Source organism: Palaemon carinicauda, chromosome 18 (assembly GCF_036898095.1).
Source record: "Palaemon carinicauda isolate YSFRI2023 chromosome 18, ASM3689809v2, whole genome shotgun sequence".
Lineage (NCBI taxonomy): Eukaryota > Metazoa > Arthropoda > Malacostraca > Decapoda > Palaemonidae > Palaemon > Palaemon carinicauda.
The window spans coordinates 22,835,951-22,860,665 of NC_090742.1; the positions used below are offsets into that span (position 1 = coordinate 22,835,951).

At 34.5% G+C, this 24,715-nt stretch overlaps 2 protein-coding genes across 2 annotated transcripts in view; both read left to right on the forward strand.

The window, feature by feature from the left end:
- The first annotated feature begins 4,081 nt into the window (after positions 1-4,081).
- LOC137657712 (protein Hook homolog 3-like) overlaps positions 4,082-24,715 on the forward strand; it is a 42,382-nt gene continuing 21,748 nt past the window's right edge. Inside the window, exons 1-10 of the mRNA XM_068392138.1 lie at positions 4,082-4,165; positions 5,114-5,352; positions 6,179-6,353; positions 6,945-7,060; positions 7,520-7,681; positions 8,939-9,103; positions 9,212-9,357; positions 9,520-9,663; positions 22,126-22,307; positions 22,485-22,690. Of these exons, the coding sequence (XP_068248239.1) occupies positions 4,117-4,165; positions 5,114-5,352; positions 6,179-6,353; positions 6,945-7,060; positions 7,520-7,681; positions 8,939-9,103; positions 9,212-9,357; positions 9,520-9,663; positions 22,126-22,307; positions 22,485-22,690 (1,584 nt within the window). The 5' untranslated portion in view covers positions 4,082-4,116. The remainder of the gene's footprint in view (positions 4,166-5,113; positions 5,353-6,178; positions 6,354-6,944; positions 7,061-7,519; positions 7,682-8,938; positions 9,104-9,211; positions 9,358-9,519; positions 9,664-22,125; positions 22,308-22,484; positions 22,691-24,715) is intronic.
- LOC137657711 (uncharacterized) lies at positions 9,670-17,088 on the forward strand. Its single transcript, XM_068392137.1, has one exon. The coding sequence runs from the start codon at positions 9,779-9,781 to the stop codon at positions 12,809-12,811; it is 3,033 nt and encodes a 1,010-aa protein (XP_068248238.1). The 5' UTR covers positions 9,670-9,778; the 3' UTR covers positions 12,812-17,088.

Here is a 24,715-nt window from a genome sequence, read left to right on the forward strand (position 1 = left end):
TGTTAAACTTGGAACAAATAGTTCAAGGCTATAATATATCACCATCTGAGGTTCATATTCAGTATCACATAGTTGGTCGTTTACTAATTTTCACCGACTTCCTTTCAATAGATATGCAAATTTTGAACCTTTTTATCTTCATCGTTGTTTTTATAATTAACCAAATTGAACATGTTAATTTCCTTCAATAAATGTAATAATCATACAAAGAGGACAGATAAAATAACTCTCTGTTGACTTACGCTTAGAAATACGTACAGTTGGACACACGGATTCCTGGCACACCTCGCTCTGATGAATTGCAACCTGTCTCATCGTTACTACACGCCGAATAACCAGACAGCTAGCAAAGGGGAGAGATGGCAAAGGTGGTGGGCTGGGCTACAGACAGGAACTCGAAGCGCAGTGAGTGCCAGATAGGGTGCACTTCCTCAGAGCAGGGTGTGCCATATATGTCTGTGTCCAACTGTATCTGGAAATGAGACGACTGTAGTGATCATATCACTGTTGAAAATGCAACCTCATCCATAAGGATTGTTTAAGAGTGGGAGGACCTCAAGATAAAGAAGATAGTTTGTGATTTGAATGGAGATATTAATTTTCATGGCTATTTCTTTTATTGTGTCTAAATCTATGAAAAATTGTAGCATTTTAAAGCACACACTTGAGTAATAGAAACTTATAGTAATATCCAGTCAATTACACTATCTGGGAGAGAGGGAACAATGCAGAACTATATTAGAGGCTGGTGCAACTGTTGGATTAAATAAAGGAATTAATTTGGAATCACTTGATTGTGTGATCTGAAGGTTTCATTTGCAATTTCCCTTTTGTCAAGATTTAGTCTGTTTTTCTCTCGTTTATTTTGAAATAAAATTTTCGTTATCTTTGTTCAAGAGAAATGGAAATTGAGCTGAGAAGAGGAGACTATACTTGAGTATCCATTATATGTTCATGGCCATGATTTGTTGAAAACCTTCTCTCTCTCTCTCTCTCTCTCTCTCTCTCTCTCTCTCTCTCTGGGTAGCCGATGGTGAATCCAATTGAGAAGAACTTAAATTCCTGGAAAGGTTCAACCGTCTAGTCGGCTGTAGTTTTAACTCTCTCTCTCTCTCTCTCTCTCTCTCTCTCAGCGATATCCTTCCGAATGGAAAGATGTCAAGAACGATGTATTGAAAATAAACTTTCTATAATTATACTTTAATATTGCACGTTATATGTTTGCTTATACATTCATTTATTCATTCGGGTATCTGTTGAATAATGTATTTAATTATTGCATCACGTTATTATTCACAAAACACAGAAACGCCTTCCTAATAAGCAAGCAAAAATTAGGATGAAAAGATACTTCGCTAACCATATCTTGAATAAAACCCACACCAGCAAGACGACCTGCCGAGCACAGCTGCTGTCCTCTTGACTTTACAGTAGGATAAAGCAGAAGGAAAAGCCTCGCTTGGGTATATGTATTTTTTTTTTTTTTTTTTTTTTTTTGCCTTCGTGTATCGTCACTCGAGACCCAGTGCTGAAGCAGGTGCATGTGCGTGTGGTCATCTGTATAAGGAGATGCCCAAGGTCAACTGGTAGTACTGGACTCTCCACTCGAACTCGCACAGAGAGAGAGAGAGAGAGAGAGCGAGAGAGAGAGAGAGAAAGGCGGCTTTGTATCGTCTTAGACGTAATTAGTCATTAAAGAGTTCTGTCTAATTTCATTACTAATAATCTTTGCTGAAAGAAATTGCGCCTTTTCTCTTATGAAGAGAGAGAGAGAGAGAGAGAGAGAGAGAGAGAGAGAGAGAGAAAGAAAGGCGGCTTTGTATCGTCTTAGACGTAATTAGTCATTAAAGAATTCTGTCTAATTTCATTACTAATAATCTTTGCTGAAAGAAATTACGCCTTTTCCCTTATGAGAGAGAGAGAGAGAGAGAGAGAGAGAGAGAGAGAGAGAGAGATGCGGCTTTGTATCGTCTTAGACGTAATTAGTCATTAAAGAGTTCTGTCTAATTTCATTACTAATAATCTTTGCTGAAAGAAATTGCGCCTCTTCTCTTATGAAGAAAGAGAGAGAGAGAGAGAGAGAGAGAGAGAGAGAGAGAGAGAGAGAGAGATGCGGCTTTGTATCGTCTTAGACGTAATTAGTCATTAAAGAGTTCTGTCTAATTTCATTACTAATAATCTTTGCTGAAAGAAATTGCGCCTCTTCTCTTATGAAGAAAGAGAGAGAGAGAGAGAGAGAGAGAGAGAGAGAGAGAGCGGCTTTGTATCGTCTTAAGACGTAATTAGTCATTAAAGAGTTCTGTCTAATTTCATTACTAATAATCTTTGCTGGAAGGAGTTGCGCCTTTTCCCTTATGAGAGAGAGAGAGAGAGAGAGAGAGAGAGAGAGAGAGAGGCGGCTCTGTATAGTCTTAGTTACGTATCTGGGGTGAGACTGCTAGCACCATGCCCCTCAGTCTCAGAGTATGTGGTCAAGGGCTGGTATGCTGGCTTGGTTTGTCCTATCTCGGCGGTCACCCATCCAAGGACTGACTCAACTTTTAGTTCTTTGATTTTGCTGATACCTACATACTAATATACGCGACCCCTCAGAATGACGGCTATTATTTAGATAGATATACACACGCGCACGTGCGCGCGCGCTCACACGACCCTTCCCACCCAATCGCTAAACTTTATCCCCTCTCACCATGGTTTTACGTCTGGCCATGCTGCGAACCGTAATTGTGTGTGTGTTTATATATATGTATATATTATATATAATAAATTTATATATATATATATATATATATATATATATACATATATATATATATATATATATATTTATTCACATTGAAGTTGAACATTGATTTAAACATAGAAAAAGATTCCTCTTGTGATTTCATTAAACATCCCAAAGTATTGTTCACAATGACGTAGTTCACAGGTCGCAGTTATTGAAAAGAAATATTTCCTGTGTGGGAATATTTCCCGCAACGAATTGTTGTTCAAGCTGAAACATTTCTCGCAAGACTCGATACTTGAACAAAACTTTCCTTGTTAGAAGAAGTTTTGACTCTTTAAGAAAATGCATCAAAGGATTCCTTGTCGCTTGTTCAGTAGTGGTTGAATTTAGTATACATTGCTCAAGCTTATGTGAGATTTTCGTACATGTCAATTTCTGTATTCATGTACAACTTCAAGTAATTCATGGTTGTATGCGGTAAATTATTTTATTTTTATTGTTGGTGTACATGTGTATTGTTATTATTGTTATTATTATTATTATTATTATTATTACTAGCTAAGCTACAACCCTAGTAGGATAAACAAACTATTATAAGCCCAAGGGCTCCAACAGGGAAAAATAGCCCAGTATGGAAAGGAAACAAGGAAATAAACTAAAAGAGAAGCAATGAACACCTAAAATATTTTAAGAAGAGTAACATCATTAGAATATATCTCTCCTATAGAAACTATAAAAACTTCTGATAAAAAACAAGAGGAAGAGAAATAAGATAGTTATGTGCAGCCTGAGTGTACATTTAAATAAGAAGATATCCTGTCTCAAATTGAAAATGTTTTTATCACAAATAATGAATTTCATTCTGATTGGAATAGCCTGTGTTATACAGTTGTATTGTAGTTTCGATATTGGTATAGATGAAGATAAAATATTTAATAAATAAAATGTTCATGTATATTATAATTTTTTCTAAATTGTCTTAAACTTTTTTTTATTTGGTAATTTTGTTTATAATTATTTCTGCATTTCCTTGGGTCTTAATTTTGTTTTGTTTTTATGTTTTGATCGGCCATGTTTATTCTTTCCTTTCATTTGTTATTTTTTTCTCTTTCTTTTCCATATCTTCCCAACCTGCCTATTCACGCATTTATCTGTAATAATTCTTGTTTTTTAAATTAATCTTAATATCTTTACACACAAGTATCCTCCATTGTATCCACCCCAATTCATGTCAAATTATTTTATTTTCATCCAGATCCATCCTTCATTTTCTTTTCTCATGTACTATACATATAGCTGTTTGTATTATATCCTCTTGATCTTGGATATCATTAATAAAAAACTTTCTTTTCGCAGGAGAACATGACGACCAAGAGGAACTGGGCCGAATGCTTCAGCTCATCCTGGGATGTGCCGTTAATTGCGAAAGCAAACAGCGTAAGTATTGAGCAATGATATATGTACTCAGTCCTTTAATTAAAAAAGAAATATAAATTGTTTGTTGGGTGATATCGATCTAAGTAACAAACTCTCCCATTATAAATTAAAATTGGTATGTGGGTGTTATTTGTTTAGGAATGTTATCGGGATTGGGTAAAGAGATTAATTTTGCTGAAAAATTACGGGGAACTACATTTTTTTTGTATAAAGTAATGAAATATTCATTGCCTTGTATTTCAGTTATCTCTTTTTTTCTCATAAATATTTTGTTACTATTGATGTTGTATTACGCATAAATAGGACTGGATATCAGACTGATATTAGGGAGTTGAGGGTAAATTATGCCTCCAGTTCTAGACATACTATGCAATCAAATGTCCTTTTTTCTGATTCATAAAGTACATTCCCCTCGTTGAAGGGGAATTTTATTGAGTATATTCTCAAGCCAGATGTGAATGGACAATTCACATTCAGAAATCAATGCATCCCATTTATAGGATTGTCTGACTAAATCTCGTCTGGGTTTTCACCTCCCAGAAAGATGATGCTTTGAATATGAAGAACGTGACTTGAAATTCTGTGGTTAACTAGACGAAAGAGTATGGCTCAGAATATAGATAGATTTTGAACTGAATACTCATACTCCTGAAGTTGGGAAAGATTGAAAAACTTTAGTATTTTACATCTTAAGTTGAAGTTTGGGGAACCGGAACATTAGGATACTTTGAAATTTACCAACATCTTGCAGCAAGTAAAAGGAACTATAATATGAAGAAGAATGAGATGTGCTTAATGTTTTAATGGATATGCTTACAATTAGTTGAACAGATATTCTCTCTCTCTCTCTCTCTCTCTCTCTCTCTCTCTCTCTCTCTCTCTCTCTCTCTCTCTCTGATGTTGATCAAGTCATTGCAACCCATTACCCGTTGTTGTCTTCCCTGTTAGAATATATCGAGGCTATCATGAACATGGAGGAGACCGTGCAGAAGGTGATCATGGAAGCCATCCAGGAGCTCCTGCTGCGCGAGAGCTCCCCGGGCATCCTTGGGCCCGACACCGAAGGGCGGCTCGAGCTGGGGCCTGCGTCCTTCCACCCACAGCTCAAGACCATCCTCGAACAGCTGGAAACAGCCACGCAGACGAGGGACGAAGCCGTCCAGAGGTGCCACGAGTTGGAACAGCAGGTTAGGGAGAACCCTATGCCATTTGGTATTAGTTATATACTTATTTTATTCATATTATATAGGGATTAAGTTGCTAGTCTCATGTCCTACCTCAGTCTGGTTGCAACCTATTTGGTTTCATCTAGCCAGAAGGCTTCGATAATGAAGATTTAACAATAAGCGAACAAGGTGCGGTGTGAAATACTGAATGCCTTGAAATGTAGATGATAAAATTAATCATTGAAGATCCTGTAGAGAGTAGGACCCCTTCAGTATAAGACCTGAAAAGCAGATTTTAAAATAGTCACTATTTACATCAACCAGTGAAGTGGAGTTTAAAGTAATTGGCCTAAATAATTAAAACTCGCTTGGGAATCGAACCTAGGTTTGGAGTTTTGCTTTCATCCTTTCTTTTAAACTGTACATTTAATTTGTAAAATAGGTAAACATGACTTGAAATTCCACATACATTCATTTTGTGACTTTTTCAAATGATTAAAGTTTTGGGAAAGTTGGTCAAAGGTCAAGGTCAATGTGTTATCAGTTTTATAGTAGTGAATTGTAATGATGATGCCTTATTTGTAAAGTTTATATTCTCTGACCTTTAAATGTAAATTTTTAAGATCACAGATTAAAAGGTAGTTGTCATATGGCATGTTTCTCCTGTAAAACAGGGAAAGTCATGTTTATTAGAAACACAAGCATAATAATTGCATGTGCTTCATAAATGCATATGCTCCTCTTGGCTGCAAGCTCATTTCTTAAAATTTGGATGCAGTTGAGGCAAATAGGTTAAAAGTAACAAATTTGGACTAAACACTTTCTATACTTCCCTTTGTTTTTGTAGATTTCTGTAGTAACGGAGGAGAAAACAGCTCTGTCCACCGAAAACGAAAAGCTGTTGAATCGGCTGGATGACCTGGAAACTGGGGTTGACCTTGGCGGTACGTCCACATTACGATACAAGGATCTCAAGAAACAGATCGACGGCCTTCAAGATGAACTCTATAAACTCGAAACATGTGAGTTGATACTTATGATTATCATTATAACCATTTTCGAAATAGATTCAACGTTAGTAATTGATAATCATTTATTGTGAAATGATGATGCTAAACACACAAATGTGTATATATATATATATATATATATATATATATATATGTGTGTGTGTGTGTATATATATATATCTATATGGGTATGTATGTAGTATGTATATGTATGGATGTATGAGTTTAGTCCCCTTTATCATCTGAAAACATCAGTCCCTCCTCTCTTAGATCACGACCCAGTTTTGTCTCCCACAATGTTGCCCCTACATTTTATGTCCTGTTTTTAATACTTATAATTGCACTGGCATATCTTAATCTTTCTCAGAAGTTTCTCCTTAGTTCATCCATAAAGATAATGGAAGATATTGAATAGATTCAGGAACACACTTCTCATAAACTCACCTTCTGGCCTTATGTTCATCGGGGAATTATTAATCATTCAACAAATTACATTTTATGCTATGTATCCATATTAAATGCCAAATCTCATATTATTAGTATTGTGACAAAGTCAACAGATATTAGTAAGAGAATGCACTCAAGTTGCATTATTCCCGACAGCACGAGATGAATATCGCACAAAATTCGAGGTGCTTGAGAGGGAGAATCAGGAGATCCAGACTCGCAATGAGGAACTGCAGCAGTTGGCTGATGAAGCGCGCTCTCTCAAGGATGAGGTAATATCTCTCTCTCTCTTTCCAACTCTCAAGGATGAGGTAATCTCTTTCTCTCCCTTTCTCAATGATGAGGTAATCTCTTTCTCTCCCTTTCTCAATGATGAGGTAATCTCTCTTTCTCGCCATCTTTCAAGGATGAGGAAATCTCTTGCTATCCCTCCCTCTCTCAAGAATGAGGTAATCTCTTTCTCTCCCTTTCTCAATGATGAGGTAATCTCTCTTTCTCTCCATCTTTCAAGGATGAGGAAATCTCTTGCTATCCCTCCCTCTCTCAAGAATGAGGTAATCTCCTCTTTTTTTTCCTCTATCTTGATGATACCATGACTGGCAAGCAATTATTGATTTTCTTCAGTAGCTTCTCTTGGTGCTATATTTATTAGAACAATTAGTCTTGTATTATAATCATATGTCATAAATAATGTCTCAAAACTAGAAAGATTGATATGAATTTCATCACAGGTGGACGCGCTCCGAGAAATGAGCGAACGAGCAGTAGTTTATGAGGGGACAATGGAAACTTACAAAAAGAAATTGGAAGAATTGAGCGATCTGAAGCGACAAGTCAGAATCCTCGAGGAGAAGAACTCTGACTATATGCAGCACAACATGGAACTTGAAGAGGTACCCTACAGATTTCCATTGGCTTAACTATGAGAGAATATGTTTTGCTAGTTGGGGGGGTCCTTAGTTTCAATAGTAACAGAACATAACATTTTTTATTAAGGTGTTATTCATTTAAAAACTCCAAATTTTATTCGTTTGTTTAGTTACTGTTCTCCACTGGAGAAGTCATGATTTGTAATTTTAGCTTACATAGTTTGTTTATTAAATTCAATCGGTTTTTAGTTTTACAGCAGTTTGTTTATGTTCTAGGTTTTATAATACTAACATGTTTTTACCGTACTATATAGGGTTGCAGCATAGGTAAATTTCCTAGTGTATGTTATTCAAAGATGATAAAAGATAAGGAATTTTAGTTGCAGATGAATAGTGAAGACTGCAGTAGTGAATTACTTTATTTTACAGGCTTTCAAAAGTAAAATGAGTTTAAATTAAATTTTTAGTTACCTACGTGCAATGACAAGTGATAATTACTGTACATTACTGTATACATTTTTTTTCCAAAGGTAATGAAGGTTAGTGTCTTGGTTGTTTACTCCTGACTTGAGCCAGCAGGTAGTAATTTGATAATTTAATGCATAAATAAAATGACTATTTCACTGGTGCTAGTATTTGTGGATGATGAAAATTATGTTTAGATATTGTTTGTTATGTTCTTCGTGTTTTTAAAAGAGGCGAATGGTTTCAGAATGCAATAAAATTTTCCATATACATGAGAAATGCTCTGCTTATTGTGATTGACACAAAATCTCAGCATTCATTGGGGATTCTGTTTCATGGGGTCATTTAGCTATAGTTTTAATTATAAAAAATAGATACTAATTCTTAACTATGATGAAAATAGAAGCAAAACTTCAAGTGAACTTTGTACAAACACTGCAGCAAAAATTCTTTTTACTGCCCTGTAGTTGTTTTTCAAGTTATATCCTAAATTTCTTGTATTACAATTTAGAAACTTATTTACATTTTTATCCCTTTGAAAGAAATGGTGATTTTATGTAAATGATACAGTATTATGGATTTTCTAAATTTTTCTAAATTTGTTCTTGAAAATTTAATTTGCAATGTACCTATTGAATAGAGTAGTAATTGAAGAGTTTGGTAGAATTCAACATGTTTTTTGTATACTGTATAACTTGAATTATGGCTCTTGCTGATTTTTTTTTTCCAATAGGAATAAGAAATATGTCTTGTTTAGCCATATAAATGAGCTTGAAGATGTAGATAGTTACATTTTTACTTTTTACATTTACCTAGGAGGTAAAGAAGAGTGGCACTTGGAGACCACAGCTGGAACTTTACAAAAAGCAAGTTGCTGAGCTTCACCAGAAACTAGCTGATGAGGCGAAGAAGACAGATCGTCAAATATTTGAAAACAAAAAGTTAGCTGAAAAGATGGAAGCTATTATCCAGGAAAAGGATGTAAGTTGATATTTAGTCATTTTTTGTTGCTTATGTTCCTTTAGTGAAATTTTATGTCTTGTTTTGCCTTAATTTTTGAACAATTTATATGGTTTTCTTTTGTTCCAGAGACTAACCTTGGAACGTGATGGCCTCAAAGAAAATATTGAGGAACTACGGTGCCACGTTTCAACCCTGACATCTGATACCACTTCAAGGCCTCCATCAGATCTCTCTGATGTTGACCTGTTGGAAATTGTTCCTCATGAGATCAGGTACAGTATTTATATTTCAAATGCATCGTATTGGTTTGGTTACCGGTAACTTCTTAATGTTTAATGATGCTTTTTCTATGTTTTTATGCATGTCACTGTAATGAATTAGTTTCCAGTAAACTAAATTTACTTGCTTTAGTAAGTGGATCATTTAAATTTCAGACAAAGGCTGATTAGACTGCAGCATGAGAATACCTTATTGAAGCAACGAGCAGGAGAAGGGGACAGCAGTGAACAGTTACCCGTCCTTCAAACATTGGTTTCTGACCTTCAGGAACGACAGACCTCGCTTACTCAGGAAAACAGGTGGGATTGCAAAGGAGATTTTAGCCGATACATTCCCAGTCCAGGGGGATGGTCACCGAATCCAAGCAACTTCCCTGGTTTTTCCTTTTGTGTTGACCCTAGTAGAAAGAGAAGAATGTTTAAAAAGAATCTAAAGTGGGCTAGTGAGTCAGATTTACTTATATTTAGGCAACCTAAAGGTCTGCTCTCTACTAATTTCTTGTCTTCTACCTTACCATTACAACAACCAAGATCTCTCCCCCCTTTGCCTGTCACTTCAGCCTCATTTGCCACGCAAACATCAAAAGAAAGTCCTATAGTTATACGACACATTCACGAGTTTAAATTGTCTCCATCTCCTACCAACGAAGATAGCGGATGCTGCCGCACTTCTCCCAGCAGTTGTGAGGGCTGTGATGATAATGGTTGTGTGGAAGATCACTCACCTGATTATGTTGGAACCTTGGATTCTGGTGTTTCTGGAGTATATTCCAATACTTTAGAGTCTGGGCTATCTGGTGTGTACCGCTGCCTCAGTCCAGTGATTCCTTCCATAGTGGAGGAGTGCACCACACATCATATGAGTGATATTATTCCAGCTTTAGGTGGCCAGAGAAGCAACTCACCCCCAGTAATGCATCATTCACACCCAGCACACACTTCTTGTCTTCATTGCTGTTTTCAGAATAGTTCTCAGGATATGAACAAAGAAATGGGGAGTTCAGGGGCACCAAATGTCCGTGTATCCTCCCCATGTCCCCCTAGACCTCATACAGTATGTTCATACAGTCCTCCATATAAGTATAGTCACACAACTTCTCCTATATCTACCACACCCCTTCCAAATATCCATGTATCTCCATCTGTTTCTCCTCTTCCTAATACACCCATTGTTCCTCTTTCATTCTGTCTTCCATCAACTGTTGTCGAAGTGTCTGCAATACAAGCCAGCCCTGGAATTCTGAGCTGTAATAAAACCTCAGAGACTCTAATGACTTCTTGTTCATTGCCACCAGTATGTGCAACCTCCCTCACTTCTCTCACATATGTAACAAGTCCAACGTCAGTGTCTTTGTCTCAAACTCGTAAGACTTGTCCGACATATTCTCGACCATTGATTCCACCAGATTCTCCTACACCACATAACTCTCCACGCCTTCCTAATAGTATAAATGCCACTCGTAGCAGAGCGACTAAGTCCCCACCAATTACTCGCGCATTGGTAACAGAAGTAGCTTCAGACCCAGTAGACTTGCCTATCACTAAAACAATTCTTGTTAGTAATTCAGTTACCAATAGTAAAGATCCAGTCAAGCTTGAAAATGCTGCACCTAACCAGAATAAGAACTGTCTTGTGAATAACAATACGTTTAGTTCCCCTACTGTTGATAAAGTCCCTGAGAAGCTTAATAAAGTTCAAAAGGAGAACAGCACATCTAACTCTACAGATGCATCTACTCCAACTTCAGGTAGAAGCAAGCTAGAACCACATAAACCTCTTCATCTTAACATGAAGTTACCTGCATTGCTTAGGAAAACATATGTTCAGGATAATAACAAAAAAGAAGATCCTGTTAAAGCATTGCCGTCATCTTCCCTTTTGCAGCCTTCCCATTCAACAACTAAGCTTTGGAAAGAGGAAAAACCTCAGCCTGTAACAAAAATTTCAAAGAACATAGATGAGAAAGAAGGAACTGGTGTGATAGGAACAGCTAATGCTCATAGTGTGAGTAGCATTAATAAACCATTGGTTAATGGGTATAAGAGTGATGTTTCTTATTCTCAATACCCTCGAAAGTATAGTCCCTTATGGAGAGCAAACACTCCATTGCTGTCGTCAACACCAAGTACCAATAATTCTTCTAGTAATAATCCTTTGACTAATGGTATTTCTTCTCCATCTGGTAGTACATCATCTCCCAATAATAAATCTTCCACAAGTAATCCCTTTACTAATGGTATTTCTTCTCCCTCTGGTAGTACACCATCTCCCAATAATAAATCTTTCACAAGTAGTCCTTTGACTAATGGTATTTCTTCTCCCTCTGGTAGTACATTGTCTCCCAATAATAAATCTTCCACAAGTAGTCCTTTGACTAAGGGTATTTCTTCTCCCTCTGGTAGTACATCATCTCCCAATAATAAATCTTCCACAAGTAGTCTTTTGACTAAGGGTATTTCTTCTCCCTCTGGTAGTACATCATCTCCCAATAATAAATCTTCCACAAGTAGTCTTTTGACTAAGGGTATTTCTTCTCCCTGTGGTAGTACATCATCTCCCAATAATAAATCTTCCACAAGTAGTGTCTCTTTCCCTACCTACTCCTCTCCCCTTGTTATTAAGAATGACTACACATTGAAAAGCAATAAGAACTCTCCAATTATTTCAAAGCAGGGGAAAGTAAATACTTTACAGTCAAAGGGAAACAATCACGTCAAATTTAGGGATCCAGTTGTGAGTGAAGCTTTTCAGAGAAATCAAGACCCTGTTCCAAGTAATTATTCCCCTGCCTCTCCAAGAGAGAGAATGTTATCACATACATCTAAAGTTAATTTGAACAAGAGTGAATCACCTGCTACAACAACTAAGAAGAATCAAAATGGAGTTACTCTCATGAGTGACACACTGTTTACCCATTTTGTTGTCTCTAATTCACTGCCCTATAGATTTGAAAGAGATAGAGCTTCTGCCACAGATACTGACACAGATTTGGAAACTCTTGAACGTAGGCTTACGTTGGGTATGTATGCAGCTCCTCTTGTGAGCTCTGAATCATGTACTTCATTCAGTCCTGATGATGGCGAAGAAGATCCGTCAGCAACCGATTATTGCACAGATGCTGAAGATTATAATCCTCATCAGTATAAGGCATTTTCTGAAGAGAATAATCCAGACAAAAGTAGTAGCCAAGCATTACTTCTAAGTAAAGCCCGTAGTAAGAGACGCAATCGAAAATTTCCTAATGTTAAAGCTCTAGATGCTGCAGCTCTTGTCAATACATATAGCTTTTTTCGTAAACAAACAAAAACAAAGAAACAAAGGAAGAATTCATTCAAGGAGCTAACGCCAACTGCAGTTAGTGGTGGTATTGTTAAACCAAAAACCAAGACAGCAAAACACATGGTGGCAGAAACCTTCAATGCTATGTTTACACTTTGCACCCCATGAACTGTACGAGACAATGGAGTGGTCATACCATTCACTTGTACATTGTTATGAAATATAGATTTCCTTTAAAAGGAAATCCACTTCTCCCAAGGAAATATTGAATTTCTCAAAATTATAAATGAATAATTCATAAGTTGAACAAACTGAGAAGTTTTTTCCACAAGTTGTCTTTGGTTTCGTGGCATTTATGAATGGCTGCTTTTTGTATAAATAAAACTTTCTAAATGCTTATCCATTTTCTTTTTCTCTAGTCAGACTATTTATTCTTCTCAATAGCAGCTCCTACAGTTGTTGAAGTAATAGCCATTTTCTTTTATGGTGTAACTTATGCATTATTTAGTAAATCATGAAACTTTAAACGCATTTAGTAAGCCTAGCTTACTAGCGCCCACAAAGCTAGTCATAAATGGTGTGTTTTAACTCCTGAGCCATTTGGTGCTCGTGTGCATTTAATTAGTAAGTATGTAAAGCTTCAGGACTGTGCCAAACATAGGTTAACTGTTCTGCTTGTTTTGCACCTGAGGCTTAATGAGTATGTAAGGAAGTATCATTCAAATATACCTTGCAAGAGGACTTACTTGAGAAAGAATTCCACCCATTGTGTTCATTTTGTGATACCACATTATATTTATAAAAGAAATGGAAGAACGATTTGTCACTGGTTTAATCAAAATAAGTAATTATTTTTTAAACTTGTAAATTTTTATGTGTTCAAAGTCAAAGTTCATATACTTTAGTTCATAGACTACAAAACTTATTAAATTATTCGTCAGTTGAAATATATTATGCTGATTAGTTTGTCATGGGGAATGAAAATGTTCTATTATAGAGATGATTTCTCTAGTATGTAGTCATTACAGTGATTATTATCCCTAAGACAAAGACATCTGTTTCACAAACTATTCCCTAGAATACCGAAGAAACCTTCCCAAAATAACGTTCTTCTAATTACTATGTAACGTACTGTATTAGCCTTAATTAATTGCTTTGTTTTAAAAGTAAATAAGAAATTCAACTGCTCATTTGGGGTTTCAGACATCACTATTTTGATGTCATCCTTTTGTTATGATAAGTGAGGTAGAAAAGAATAATATGGTATTCACACTTTATTTACTGAATGATAAATAGAAGTAAGTTCTCATGTCATTTGATTGGTATCACTTTATTAAGTATTTTTGCCTCAAGTTAGGTGTGTATAGCTTTGCAGGATGCAATTGTTAGTGATAAGAGTAGCTGTTTGTGCAATTATACATAGACCTCCCAGCTTTGAATGAGCTTGTCACATAGTGCTTTCAGTACAGTTGCAATGTACATCATTGATTGTTCAGTGTATTAAGTTTTTGCTTTTCAGTTTTTTATTAACAAGTTTTTGGTAATGTATTATCAATGGTATATATGACCATTATTCTTAGGTACAATGATGTGTCTTACTTGTTTCTTGGTTATATAGACGATTCATTATTTTTTTCTTCATTAAACTGCTTGATTTAACGAGCAAGTCACTAACTGATAATATTTAACAATTTGCCATCTTTGTTTGTGCATGCTTGTGATTATTAATCCTCAGGCAAACAACCCTGTTTGATAATGACAGATGCACAAGCTCTTACATTTGAAAGTTCTTTTAAGTCTTAAATTAACTACTAATTATCAATTCAAGACACATTGTCCATATAAATATTGTACAGGTACAGTAGTTCGTACAATAGGTTTTAGTTATTTGCACATCCTCAATTCATCCCTCATTGATCTCATTTTTCCTTTTTATTTAATTACAATCCTATATTTCAGATTTTCAATTGAGTACGTATTGTAGCTAAAGTTAAAAGCAGTGCAATTCTTTGGGTGCCATTTAATGCATGGCAGCAATATCCAGAATTCACACTGGAATTCTCTCTTGCAAAATCTAAAGTGGAAGTAACTAAAACCTGTTTTTAAAAATGAAAATTTTTATTTTGCAATAGCCAATTTCTTTTTACCTTTATTTTTTATACTTTGAAGTGATACACTTATTTTGGTCAGACTTAGCCTTTTTCATTTGAAGTTCATCATCAGCTGGGGCATGTCAGATGTTGCATTGTTCTAAGATTTTATATTTAAGAAGTGTCTCAAGCCTTTGGTCGACAATGTATTTTGAATTTTTTAAAAACCTTGGTCTTTTGAAAGTTTAGTTTAATTTGATCAAGAAAAAAATTTCTTATTATTTTCAGTGATACAGGTATCTTATGAGAATTACTTAAGAAAGTAAGTATTCAACAGTTAAGAAAGTGTAGCTTTAGCGGGCTATAGCTTCCAGTATGTTATGTAAATTCAGTCTGCATTTGAAATTCATTTATGCACTGTTGCATAAAAAGACATAGATGCTAATAAGGGTGGTAGTAACCAAAGCTACCTATATGCTGTGAGATAACTGGCGTAATTGATTTGTCACAAATGATTGTAAAGTGCTACCATGATGATATGGGCTTCAAAGAGGAGGATATTCATAAATTTTTTATTGGTATCGTGCTTTTGATTACGAGACAATTGTGTGCTTTATTTCTTTTTATATTTGCATGACTGTCAGTTACCGCATGTGAACTGCAAACTACCCCTTACTTTATCTACCAGCACTTTCATTTGTTCATATATATTTCTATATCTGTTTCCATTCATGTTTTAATCTATTTATAAAATCTTGTCCCGCCAAAATTTTAATTAAGAAATGTAACGTAAACTCTAAAAATGTAACTACCTAACATTCAGGGCTTTTGTGGAATAACAGCTATTTAATTTTGTAAGTTTGGCCTAAGAACAAGGTAGATAAAATAATGATACAGTATTGCTTTGTCAGTGGAAACTGTTAATTCAGTTGTTTTTCTTTTCATTAAAAGTGTGGTTTCATTCATGATTGCTCCTTTTATTATTTGTTATGCAACACTGAACTGTTGTCCTACATTGTATGACAGTTTTATGTGGTATTTTATCGTACAGTACATCTTTCAAATCTTATCCAAAATTTGTTTGTAATTAGTTTTCATATTTAAAGAAATCTTGAACTGAGAACCAGTTTTAAGTGTTAAGCAAAACTGGTTTAAAATTTGCTGTTGTGCACTTTTGTCTTTTTGAATTTGATGGCTTAATTGCCGGGGTGAAGGAAATATTTGTATTTTTATATTTTTCACACATTATTTTTGTTCTGCACTTTGAATACAGTATAAGCACAGTACTGAGATTGGTCGTAGACTGTAAACGAAGGGACGTTCATCTTTTGTTACACACAGCAATGCGGGAAGTAGCACAACAAGCCCTAGCAATCCTTTCCCTCCCTACTTTCCTCTTTCGTGGCAGCAGCCTCCGTTTTCCTGTGAAGAAAGCAGAGTCTTTGCTGCTCTTAAATTATCGTGGTAGATGTGAGGGGTCAGTATGTGGTATACCCAACTGCTGAGTATGCATCATTTTACATTTTTTATTTTGCATATACATATATATAAATATATATTACTTTAAGTTTCACTCATAACAAATGTATAAATTCCCAAAATACAATTAGACATGTGAATAAACTCTAAGTTGTTTTATTTCCTGAACACCCTTTACAGTTTATGTATATTTTTGGGTTGCTTGGGCTTGTTGCTTGGTGGTAGTTGTTGTCTGTCTTTTTTTACTGTTTTTTCTGCTTACATAACTGTACTTTCATTGTGATGCTACTAACAATTTTTTATGTGCTGTCAGTGTGCTTTCTGAAATTTGTCCCAAGTCTTATACTAATTGTTGTTAGAATATTTAAGGTGAAAAATGTGCATTTTGTTCCATTTCACACCCACACTATCCATTGCATCTTTTATGCCTTAATTTGATATGCTTTTGAGTGTTCATTACATTTGATGCTTGAATTGTTTGATAATATTAGAAAATAAATCCAGTTCTTGTTCATGATCTTTCAACTGATGTACCATATAGTACATTTTTTCAAAACTATCAAAACTTGGTTGTCATAGTGCAGTGTTTGTAAGGCAGTATTTGTACTAAATTTTTGAAGGGAATTGTGATATTTGCATATTCTAGATGCTTTGATAATGGTGGTGGGCAGCATAGTGACTATTACTTGCTGTAAAAGAGATGTTATATTATTATGTACAGTACATTTATGTTATAAAAAAAGCAATGCAAGAATGAGATCTAAAGGGAGCCTGGATGTTCTTTTTCTTTTCATGCATTCTTGTTAAGTTGTTTCACATTAAGAGTAAAAGCTATTGGTTTTCAAAGGTTATATTATGCAAAGATTTTGTCAACCAATGTATAAATTATTTTAACTGTGTTGTTATTTTGGGATTTAAGTGAAATGTTTATTTTCTTTTTAATATTTAGCATTAGTAATGCAGTGTTTACCTTTGAGCTTGGGTATGGTGCAGGTGCTTTAAAATTGTTTAAATTAATACTGTAGGAAATACTGTCACTCATTGTGTGATGATGAAAATTGTGCCACACAATGTGCCAGTATTCTTAAAGTGCAGTATTATATTTAAACTAACAAGGAAATAATAATGATTAACATTTTATTGTGTTCCTAATATAATGGTGATTATGGTTTCATAATGAAGCTTCTAGTATAATGTAGTTTATTAGTAATTGAAAAGACCACAAGAACAAAGTTGGCCAAAAATTATCAGTGAGTTACATTATCAAAATAATGACCGATGAAAGTACGAGGTTGTTAATTGATGTCAACGGAATACAGTATAGATATTGTGTATACAGTAATTATTTTGGATTGTCCATTAGAGAATTAGAATATCACCCAAAGAACAGAGAGAGTCTGGAAGAAGTATGGTGAGTTACAAGTCTTGAATGCATATTTTTTAGGTGCCTTGGATGGGTTAGCATTCAGTATCAGATTTCTTTTTTTCTTGATTTATAGTATGTTGTCCTTGTTTCAGTTTCCCGTTGTGCTAGTAACAGAAGTAGTGTGTTTAAAACAGCCTAATAAATTACATTCCCAGATAGGAAGTTTATCAAATCTATTATAGAAATCTAGAGCAGTATCAAATACTTCCCTTTGTGCGAGAGAGAGATCATGAATAGTTATGAGCAAGGTAAGGTAGATGTCAGTCGATTTTACTTTACAGAATTCATACCAATGATTAAACAGGTATTTTGAGGGTTTTGGCATTGAAGATCAAGAGGAGTTTGAAGGTCTTTTGCTGTATTAGATGTGAAAAGTGTTTGATTATTCTTGGAAGTGTTAAAGGGATGACCATTCTTCGAAAGGAGCTGTACAAAAGTTCGGTATCAAGAGGGAGCAAATACAGGTGTTGAGGATTGAGTGAAAAGATATCAAAATACTGGAAATATTCAGCAGCAGTGTCTTGCCTAACAAAGGAAGGAAAATATGCCATCAAGTGCTTACAGATATTTCAGCCTTCTAAGATTTAGGTGCCCTATTGTTCATATGGACTTAAAGATGAAAAATATAAGGTTGGTAAGAGGCATAGTAGTAGGTTTAGCTGCATTATCCTTGCCTGGGGAAGGAAGTTAGAATTATACATTTTTTTTAGAGTAATTAGCTCTATAAAGTTTGGTTATTTGTAGTATTTAAAACTCATTATTCTTTTTAGTCTACATAATAAAAAGTAGCATTATCATAACTTTGATGGAGAGAATTTTGTCAGGAAAAGTACTTTGTATAATTCTGTTCCTTACATGATATATCAGTAATACAAATTGTCGTGAGTACAGTTTCAGTAATGAAAATAGACTAGTGATGTAGTTTTTTTTTTTAGATGTCATTGTCTCAAGAGAAAGGTCTTGGGAATAGAAGCAATAGTCCTTCCTAAGGTATTGGAAATTTATGCTATTGTTATTTAGTGTAATCCATCAATTATTTACATATAGTTATTTGAACATTTTATCACTACAAATGGGTGTTTGAGAGAGAGAAATATTAATGTCTGGTTAATTAACGAGTTTGAATCTGTTTATTAGTGTGCCATATGTATTAATGTAAATACAGTGTAATCTATTTAGATAAGTACATCTTAGCAAGTTATATGACAACCACCTTACATTTGATTTTTTATAGAACTTGTGAATATGGTCAAATTAAGTAATGCAAGTTACTGAAATGTAGACTGTACACTTTACTCTGAAGACTGGCAACCTATTAATATTTTTTCTAAATAACATCACTCTCTCTCACTGGGAAACAGGTTTTGTATAATTTAATGAGGATGTGATAACTAACAGGATATTTTCCAGTATAGTGTCTAAATTTGATCCGTTTTAATCATTACAGCACGTTCTTGGAATACAAAATAATAGTCTCACATGCTATAATTAAGTAGCCAACTTATCCTATACTTAGAGAGCTTCATGGAACATGCCAGCAATATTCAGCATATATTCTCTACTCCAGAAGCAATATCGTAGTTAGAGTACTACTATAGATTGAAATCCTTGGTGTGTGTGTGTGTGTGTTTTTTTTTTTTTTTTTTCTTTTAAATTCACCACATTCTTCCCTCTAATCTTGCTTAAAGAGTGGAGCCTCTAGTTACTTTCTCAGTTGTAAAGACATCAATCATCTATAAATAAATTTTTAAGTAGTTGTGTATCTTATATTTTTGAGAGAGAGAGAGAGAGAGAGAGAGGAGAGAGAGAGAGAGAGAGAGAGAGAGAGAGAGAGAGAGAGATATATATATATATATATTAACCATATCCAAGGTTTTGTTTATTAAATGAGATGGTGTTTATTCCCCCAAGAGTAATTAATACTGGTATTCCATATGCAGTTTGATCTACTTGGAATAGTTTAACTTCCAATGCCATTAGTTACCGGTAATTATAAGAATGTATTAATGACCCAGAATTGTATACGAATACATTACCATAATAGATCTTCTTAGTTAAAAGAGATTATGAGAATATAAACTTGTTTTTGACAAACATAAGTTAGTTTTTTATTGAATTATTAGGAATTGCTGTGGTGTTGCAGTGAGTGACTGAGGCATTATAAGTTGTGATACTGCATAGTTGTATATACAAACGTAGGAGGGATGACTTTTTACATGTGCCTGATGTTCCTCAAGAGAACTTTATGCTTAAAAAATCCATTGTTATTACTGTTATCTTTGTGTCTCAGAAAGAAGCAAGATTAGTATATATTTAGGCTAAATGTTAATATTTTTTTCTAAAATTTAACTCAATAAGTTATGAAAGGAATTAGAATAACTGAAAGACCAATATTTTGAGTGTGGTGGTGATGTAGGTCAGACCAAACTGCTTTGCCTTTTATTTCACAATTTCTGCTTGATATACTGAATGTGGTGACAGATAAAAAATCTTAAATGTACCACCAGGCATTCATCCAGAAGTTGCTGCAGATTCGACTTTGTTTTGAGAAAAATCAGTTCATCAAGATGTAGCTGATACATACATTTCCTATTTATTGTGTATTTCTGTTTATTTGCCTTTAATAATAATGTATTATGGTTTGATTAGATTTAGTTTTTATTTTTGTTGTATAGGATGGCAAAACCATGAACTATGAAAATTTGTATTGTACAGTATGTTAGAGTTATTGGATTAATTTTGCATTCATCCTAAGTATTATGTCTCAAGTTTATTAAGGTAAATGAAATTGAGCATAAAATGTACTGGTAAAAGTATCATAAAAAATCTACAGTATTACATAAAATTGTAGAAGGCATTTGAAGATACAGCACCCTGATCAATTCAATGAGCATTTCAAATACAGAAGATATGAGAAAGAATAAAGTCTAATGATGTCATACCTCAGTATCATCACTATATACATATTAACAAGATGTAGCATGAAGTCATTTAAATGTATATCAGAAGAATTTGCGTCTTTCTCCATTGGTCATGGACTAGGAAATTTGCGGAAAAAGGAGATCCATTTATACAAATCGTGTAATATCAACAGTAGAATGAGGAACAGGTCGTAAATGTATTTAGGAGAGGTAATAGATGAATGGAGAGGGTGGAATAAAAATTAGTTTAAGAAAAATACAATTTATGAAGTTTGGAAAAAATAGCAAAGGAGAAATTACTAGAAGGAAAGTGGTCAAGTGTATATGACAGAAGACCTGAATTGTGAACTTGATATTATAAATTAAATTTAACAAATGGTTTTACAGGAGATGTATCAGCCATTAGAATATGTCGGTAAGTGGAATAAGGAGACATTGGTACCTCAAATCTTTAGAAGAGCAAAAAAAAAGGTTGGACAAGGACCATGATGTGAAAAGACAGGAGGTAGAACATCTTGGTCTTCATAGGAAAATAGAGGAACTGTGCTGTAATGTTAATGGATATACATTACTGTAGATGTACAGTAATGTCTTTATAAAGTCTTTACTATTCTGTAGAGCAGAGAATATGATATTAGAGAGATTTTGAACCAAAGTGAAGCCAGAAGATTAGTTTCCAGAGGCTGCAAAGTAGACCAAGTTGGGATTTCTTCATGTGAAGCAAAATGGCGAAGAGTTGTTAGCCGGAAAAATTCAGTGTTATACTGTAGAGTCAGCATGGCAAAAACCAGAAAGAAGTCCCTTTAAAACTAGGCATTGACATAGCTGAATACCTTGACATAATCAAAATTCAAGCAGAATACATACAAGACCAAATAGCAAGGAGAAAACTCACTTTGTGTTTCACTGTGAAAGAAAAATTCCATGTAAAAATGACATTGACAGTGAGAGTAAAATGAAAAATTGAATGATGAATTTTTACTTTTAATATTTGGAATAGTGTGGAGCACATAAAGAAAATGAAGCATCGTCACTGGTAATTTGTCTTTAAAATTGGAGTTTTTACAGTTGGCGAATTCTAATTGTTGTTATTAGCTGTTCATTTTTAAGTTGTATTGGCAAAATTAATCTCAAATGGATTTTAGTTTTATGGTTTATAAAATAAGCATTCACATTTCCTTGCTTGATAGTTTTCATTTAATATTTTCTATTTTGGTTGCATCATTTCTCTTTCATAGGTTGCAAAAATTTTTAATTATGAATATGCACAAAAAAGTTTAATTTTTATTTAGCTAAAATTTCCATAACACTGTTACTATGATGTAAAGAATCACCAAGTTTTTTATTTGTTACTGTTTTTCCATGTAAACAGAGTGGAATATATTGTATGATATGCTGTAATTTTTTTTTAACACAAGGTAGGTGAAACTTTTATCTAGTTTGGGCATACCACTTTAGTGGCATCCTCAAAGTCACAGAAAATATGAATATTTTTTCATCGGATATGGCACAGTATTAGCAACTGAGTATCTTGAGAGGTCTCATAAATTAATTTTCTGTTGACAGACAATTGAATCATCGTATCATGGAATTGGAAAGTGAAGTTGAGGAAGCAAAGGCTGCTGCAGCTGTGGCAGAACCAATGGCAATGGCTGCTGCTTCAAAAGCTTTTGAAGGTTCGCCTTCTCGATCTACAAATGGCGAAGCCAGGAGAATAGCAGAGCTTGAGAAAAAGCTCCACGAACAAAGTATTACAAATTATCTTGAAATATTTTTTATCCTTAATCTAATGATAAGATGATAACTTATATAGTATATGAAAACTCACAATGTTAGCCTTAGCATGTATTTTTCTCTATTGTAAATGTTCATATGGTAACATTATTCAATGTTATGCAGGTTTAGTAATAAGCATTATGTTACAGGTGAAAAGGTCTTTTCTTTGGAAGAGAGCCTTGCAAAGAAAGAAAGTGAAATGGGAGCCATGGAGGAGAGATACAAGAAATATTTGGGCAAAGCAAAGTCTGTTATTAAGACCCTTGATCCCAAGCACAATCCAGCTCTTGTTCCAGATGTGTCTAACTTGCGATCAACTATCCACGAGAAAGAGCGGATAATCGAAAACATGGAGGTAAATTAATTATTTCTATGAAACTCCCCTGATGTTCATATTTCTTTATCTTTGTAAGCTCAGTTTATCGACATTTACTCCCAAGGTTAAAAAAATCAAAATTTTCCTTTTTCTTTAAGGAGACAAGCCTCTCATAAAGTAATGAGACATGCTAGCACATAATAGCAAGAGTCAAAGTTGTGACCTACCAGAAGCTCTCTGTCATTTCAGTCTCTGTTGCATCTGTTTGACACTCATCGTCCTCCAGATTGGTAGATGTCTTATTACAATGCATTTTAAGATGTCCTCCTCTGAATATGTTAGCAATTACCATATGGATTATTAAAAGGATTTTTCTGGGTGATCATAATTTTTATTCTATGTCTCTTGTGTCTGGGACAGTACTGTACTGTACTTTACTGTACTATGATTTGAATAGTCATTGTGAGGAGTGCAAATGTCTCACTGTTCCTCTCTTTGAAAAGTAAGTTTCAGTGGTTGGCTACCATATGAAATGTTCAAAGCCCAAAAGGGAATTTGCTTAATAGTTCTGTGGGAAATCCAGAGAAGACTAGGCTAGTTGGTTACAGAAAAGATGATCTCATAATGATACGCCAGAACCCTTTGTAATACAGCACTTAACCAGCCAAGTTGTGATAATCATGAACTCTCAAAGCTCTGAATTGTTTTAGCGTCTTTTGTTAAATCTCAGAAAGCTAGTGAGTCTTCACTTAAAACTGTAATTCTGATCTCACCTGCCCACTTGCTGACCCTAACCCAACTGTTCAAGTTGGTTCTAGTGGTAATAGTGTTATACTGTATTCAGTAAGGTTTCTAATGGTTCACTGCACCTTACAGATTTGAAATCCTCTAACAGAACCTCACAAATTCTCTAATTACCTTAGACCCTTCTGATGCTAAGCCCTTGCACTGATTTTGGAATATCTGTTATATTTTGATTAAACTTCTTGAGAGGAGACTTCTGAGGCTGTATTAGCCTTTGTTTGTTTTGTGATTAAGAAGGCCGGCCAGCTAATGCTGTTTTTTAAGGACAGGACTTTGATATTCATACCACTTAATAAGGTGACTTGGGCTTCTTCAAACTGCATAGGATTTTTACCTTTGATCTGTACCAACCGTGTGTCACACGATCGTACATAAATTATTTTGTATATATTATGCTTGTATCTGCGCTCTTCCCTCACACTAAAAAGAACCTGAATATTCATGTCTCCGGTTTTCCTCTGTAACATTGTCTGTCTCTCGAACATGTTATGTCCTGTTGCCTTGAGGTTTTGTATATAAAGGAGAGTGTTCCTTAATAAATTAACTCGTTGATTGCATCCTGCCTTTGAGTTCACAACCTTCTCCCTCCTTCGTCACAGATCTTCGGTTTTTCGACGCCAGGGCGATTTATCCTGAAAATGAGTGTTTTTCAAATTCTATCTCCTCCCTTGATACTTAATTTTAAGTCCTGGGATTACTACCCTATGTAGACCTCCAATAAAATAGAAAGTTTTTATTTTTTTATTTTTTTTTTATTAGATATGAATTTTTTCATTATGATAAAAAAATAAACCCTATAAATCAGGGGAAAAAAGTAAGGAAAAAATATGAAACAAAAATTTGAAAAAAGGGCTGTATCTGATTGTTTTATAATGTCTTTCTAAGTTATATATCAAATTTCAATACTATATCTTTTAAAGTAAGGGAGAAGATATAATTGTGGAGGTCAATACGTATAGTTTTGAGATATGGGCGTTTAAAGTTTTTCTATGTATTTTTACAAAGACAGTATTGATAAATCATGAATATTATGAATGTTATGTATTTTTGGATATTAATAAACCAAAACAATGTTATTTATCATAATCATAAATGAAGATCCCTTTGTTCAATATCTTGCTTCTTTAGGCTCCTGTCTGGCAAGGCGGCCGCTCCTCCATCCACACCACTCTATCTCTCTCCGTCATTAACTCTGCTAATTTCACCGATATTACCCACTTCTGAACTCTTTATTAGAGCTAATTTTCTTCTTCCTTATGT

Excerpts from the sequence above, each read along its gene's own strand:
- LOC137657711 (XM_068392137.1), top strand. The coding sequence starts at position 9,779 with ATGTTTAAAAAGAATCTAAAGTGGGCTAGTGAGTCAGATTTACTTATA.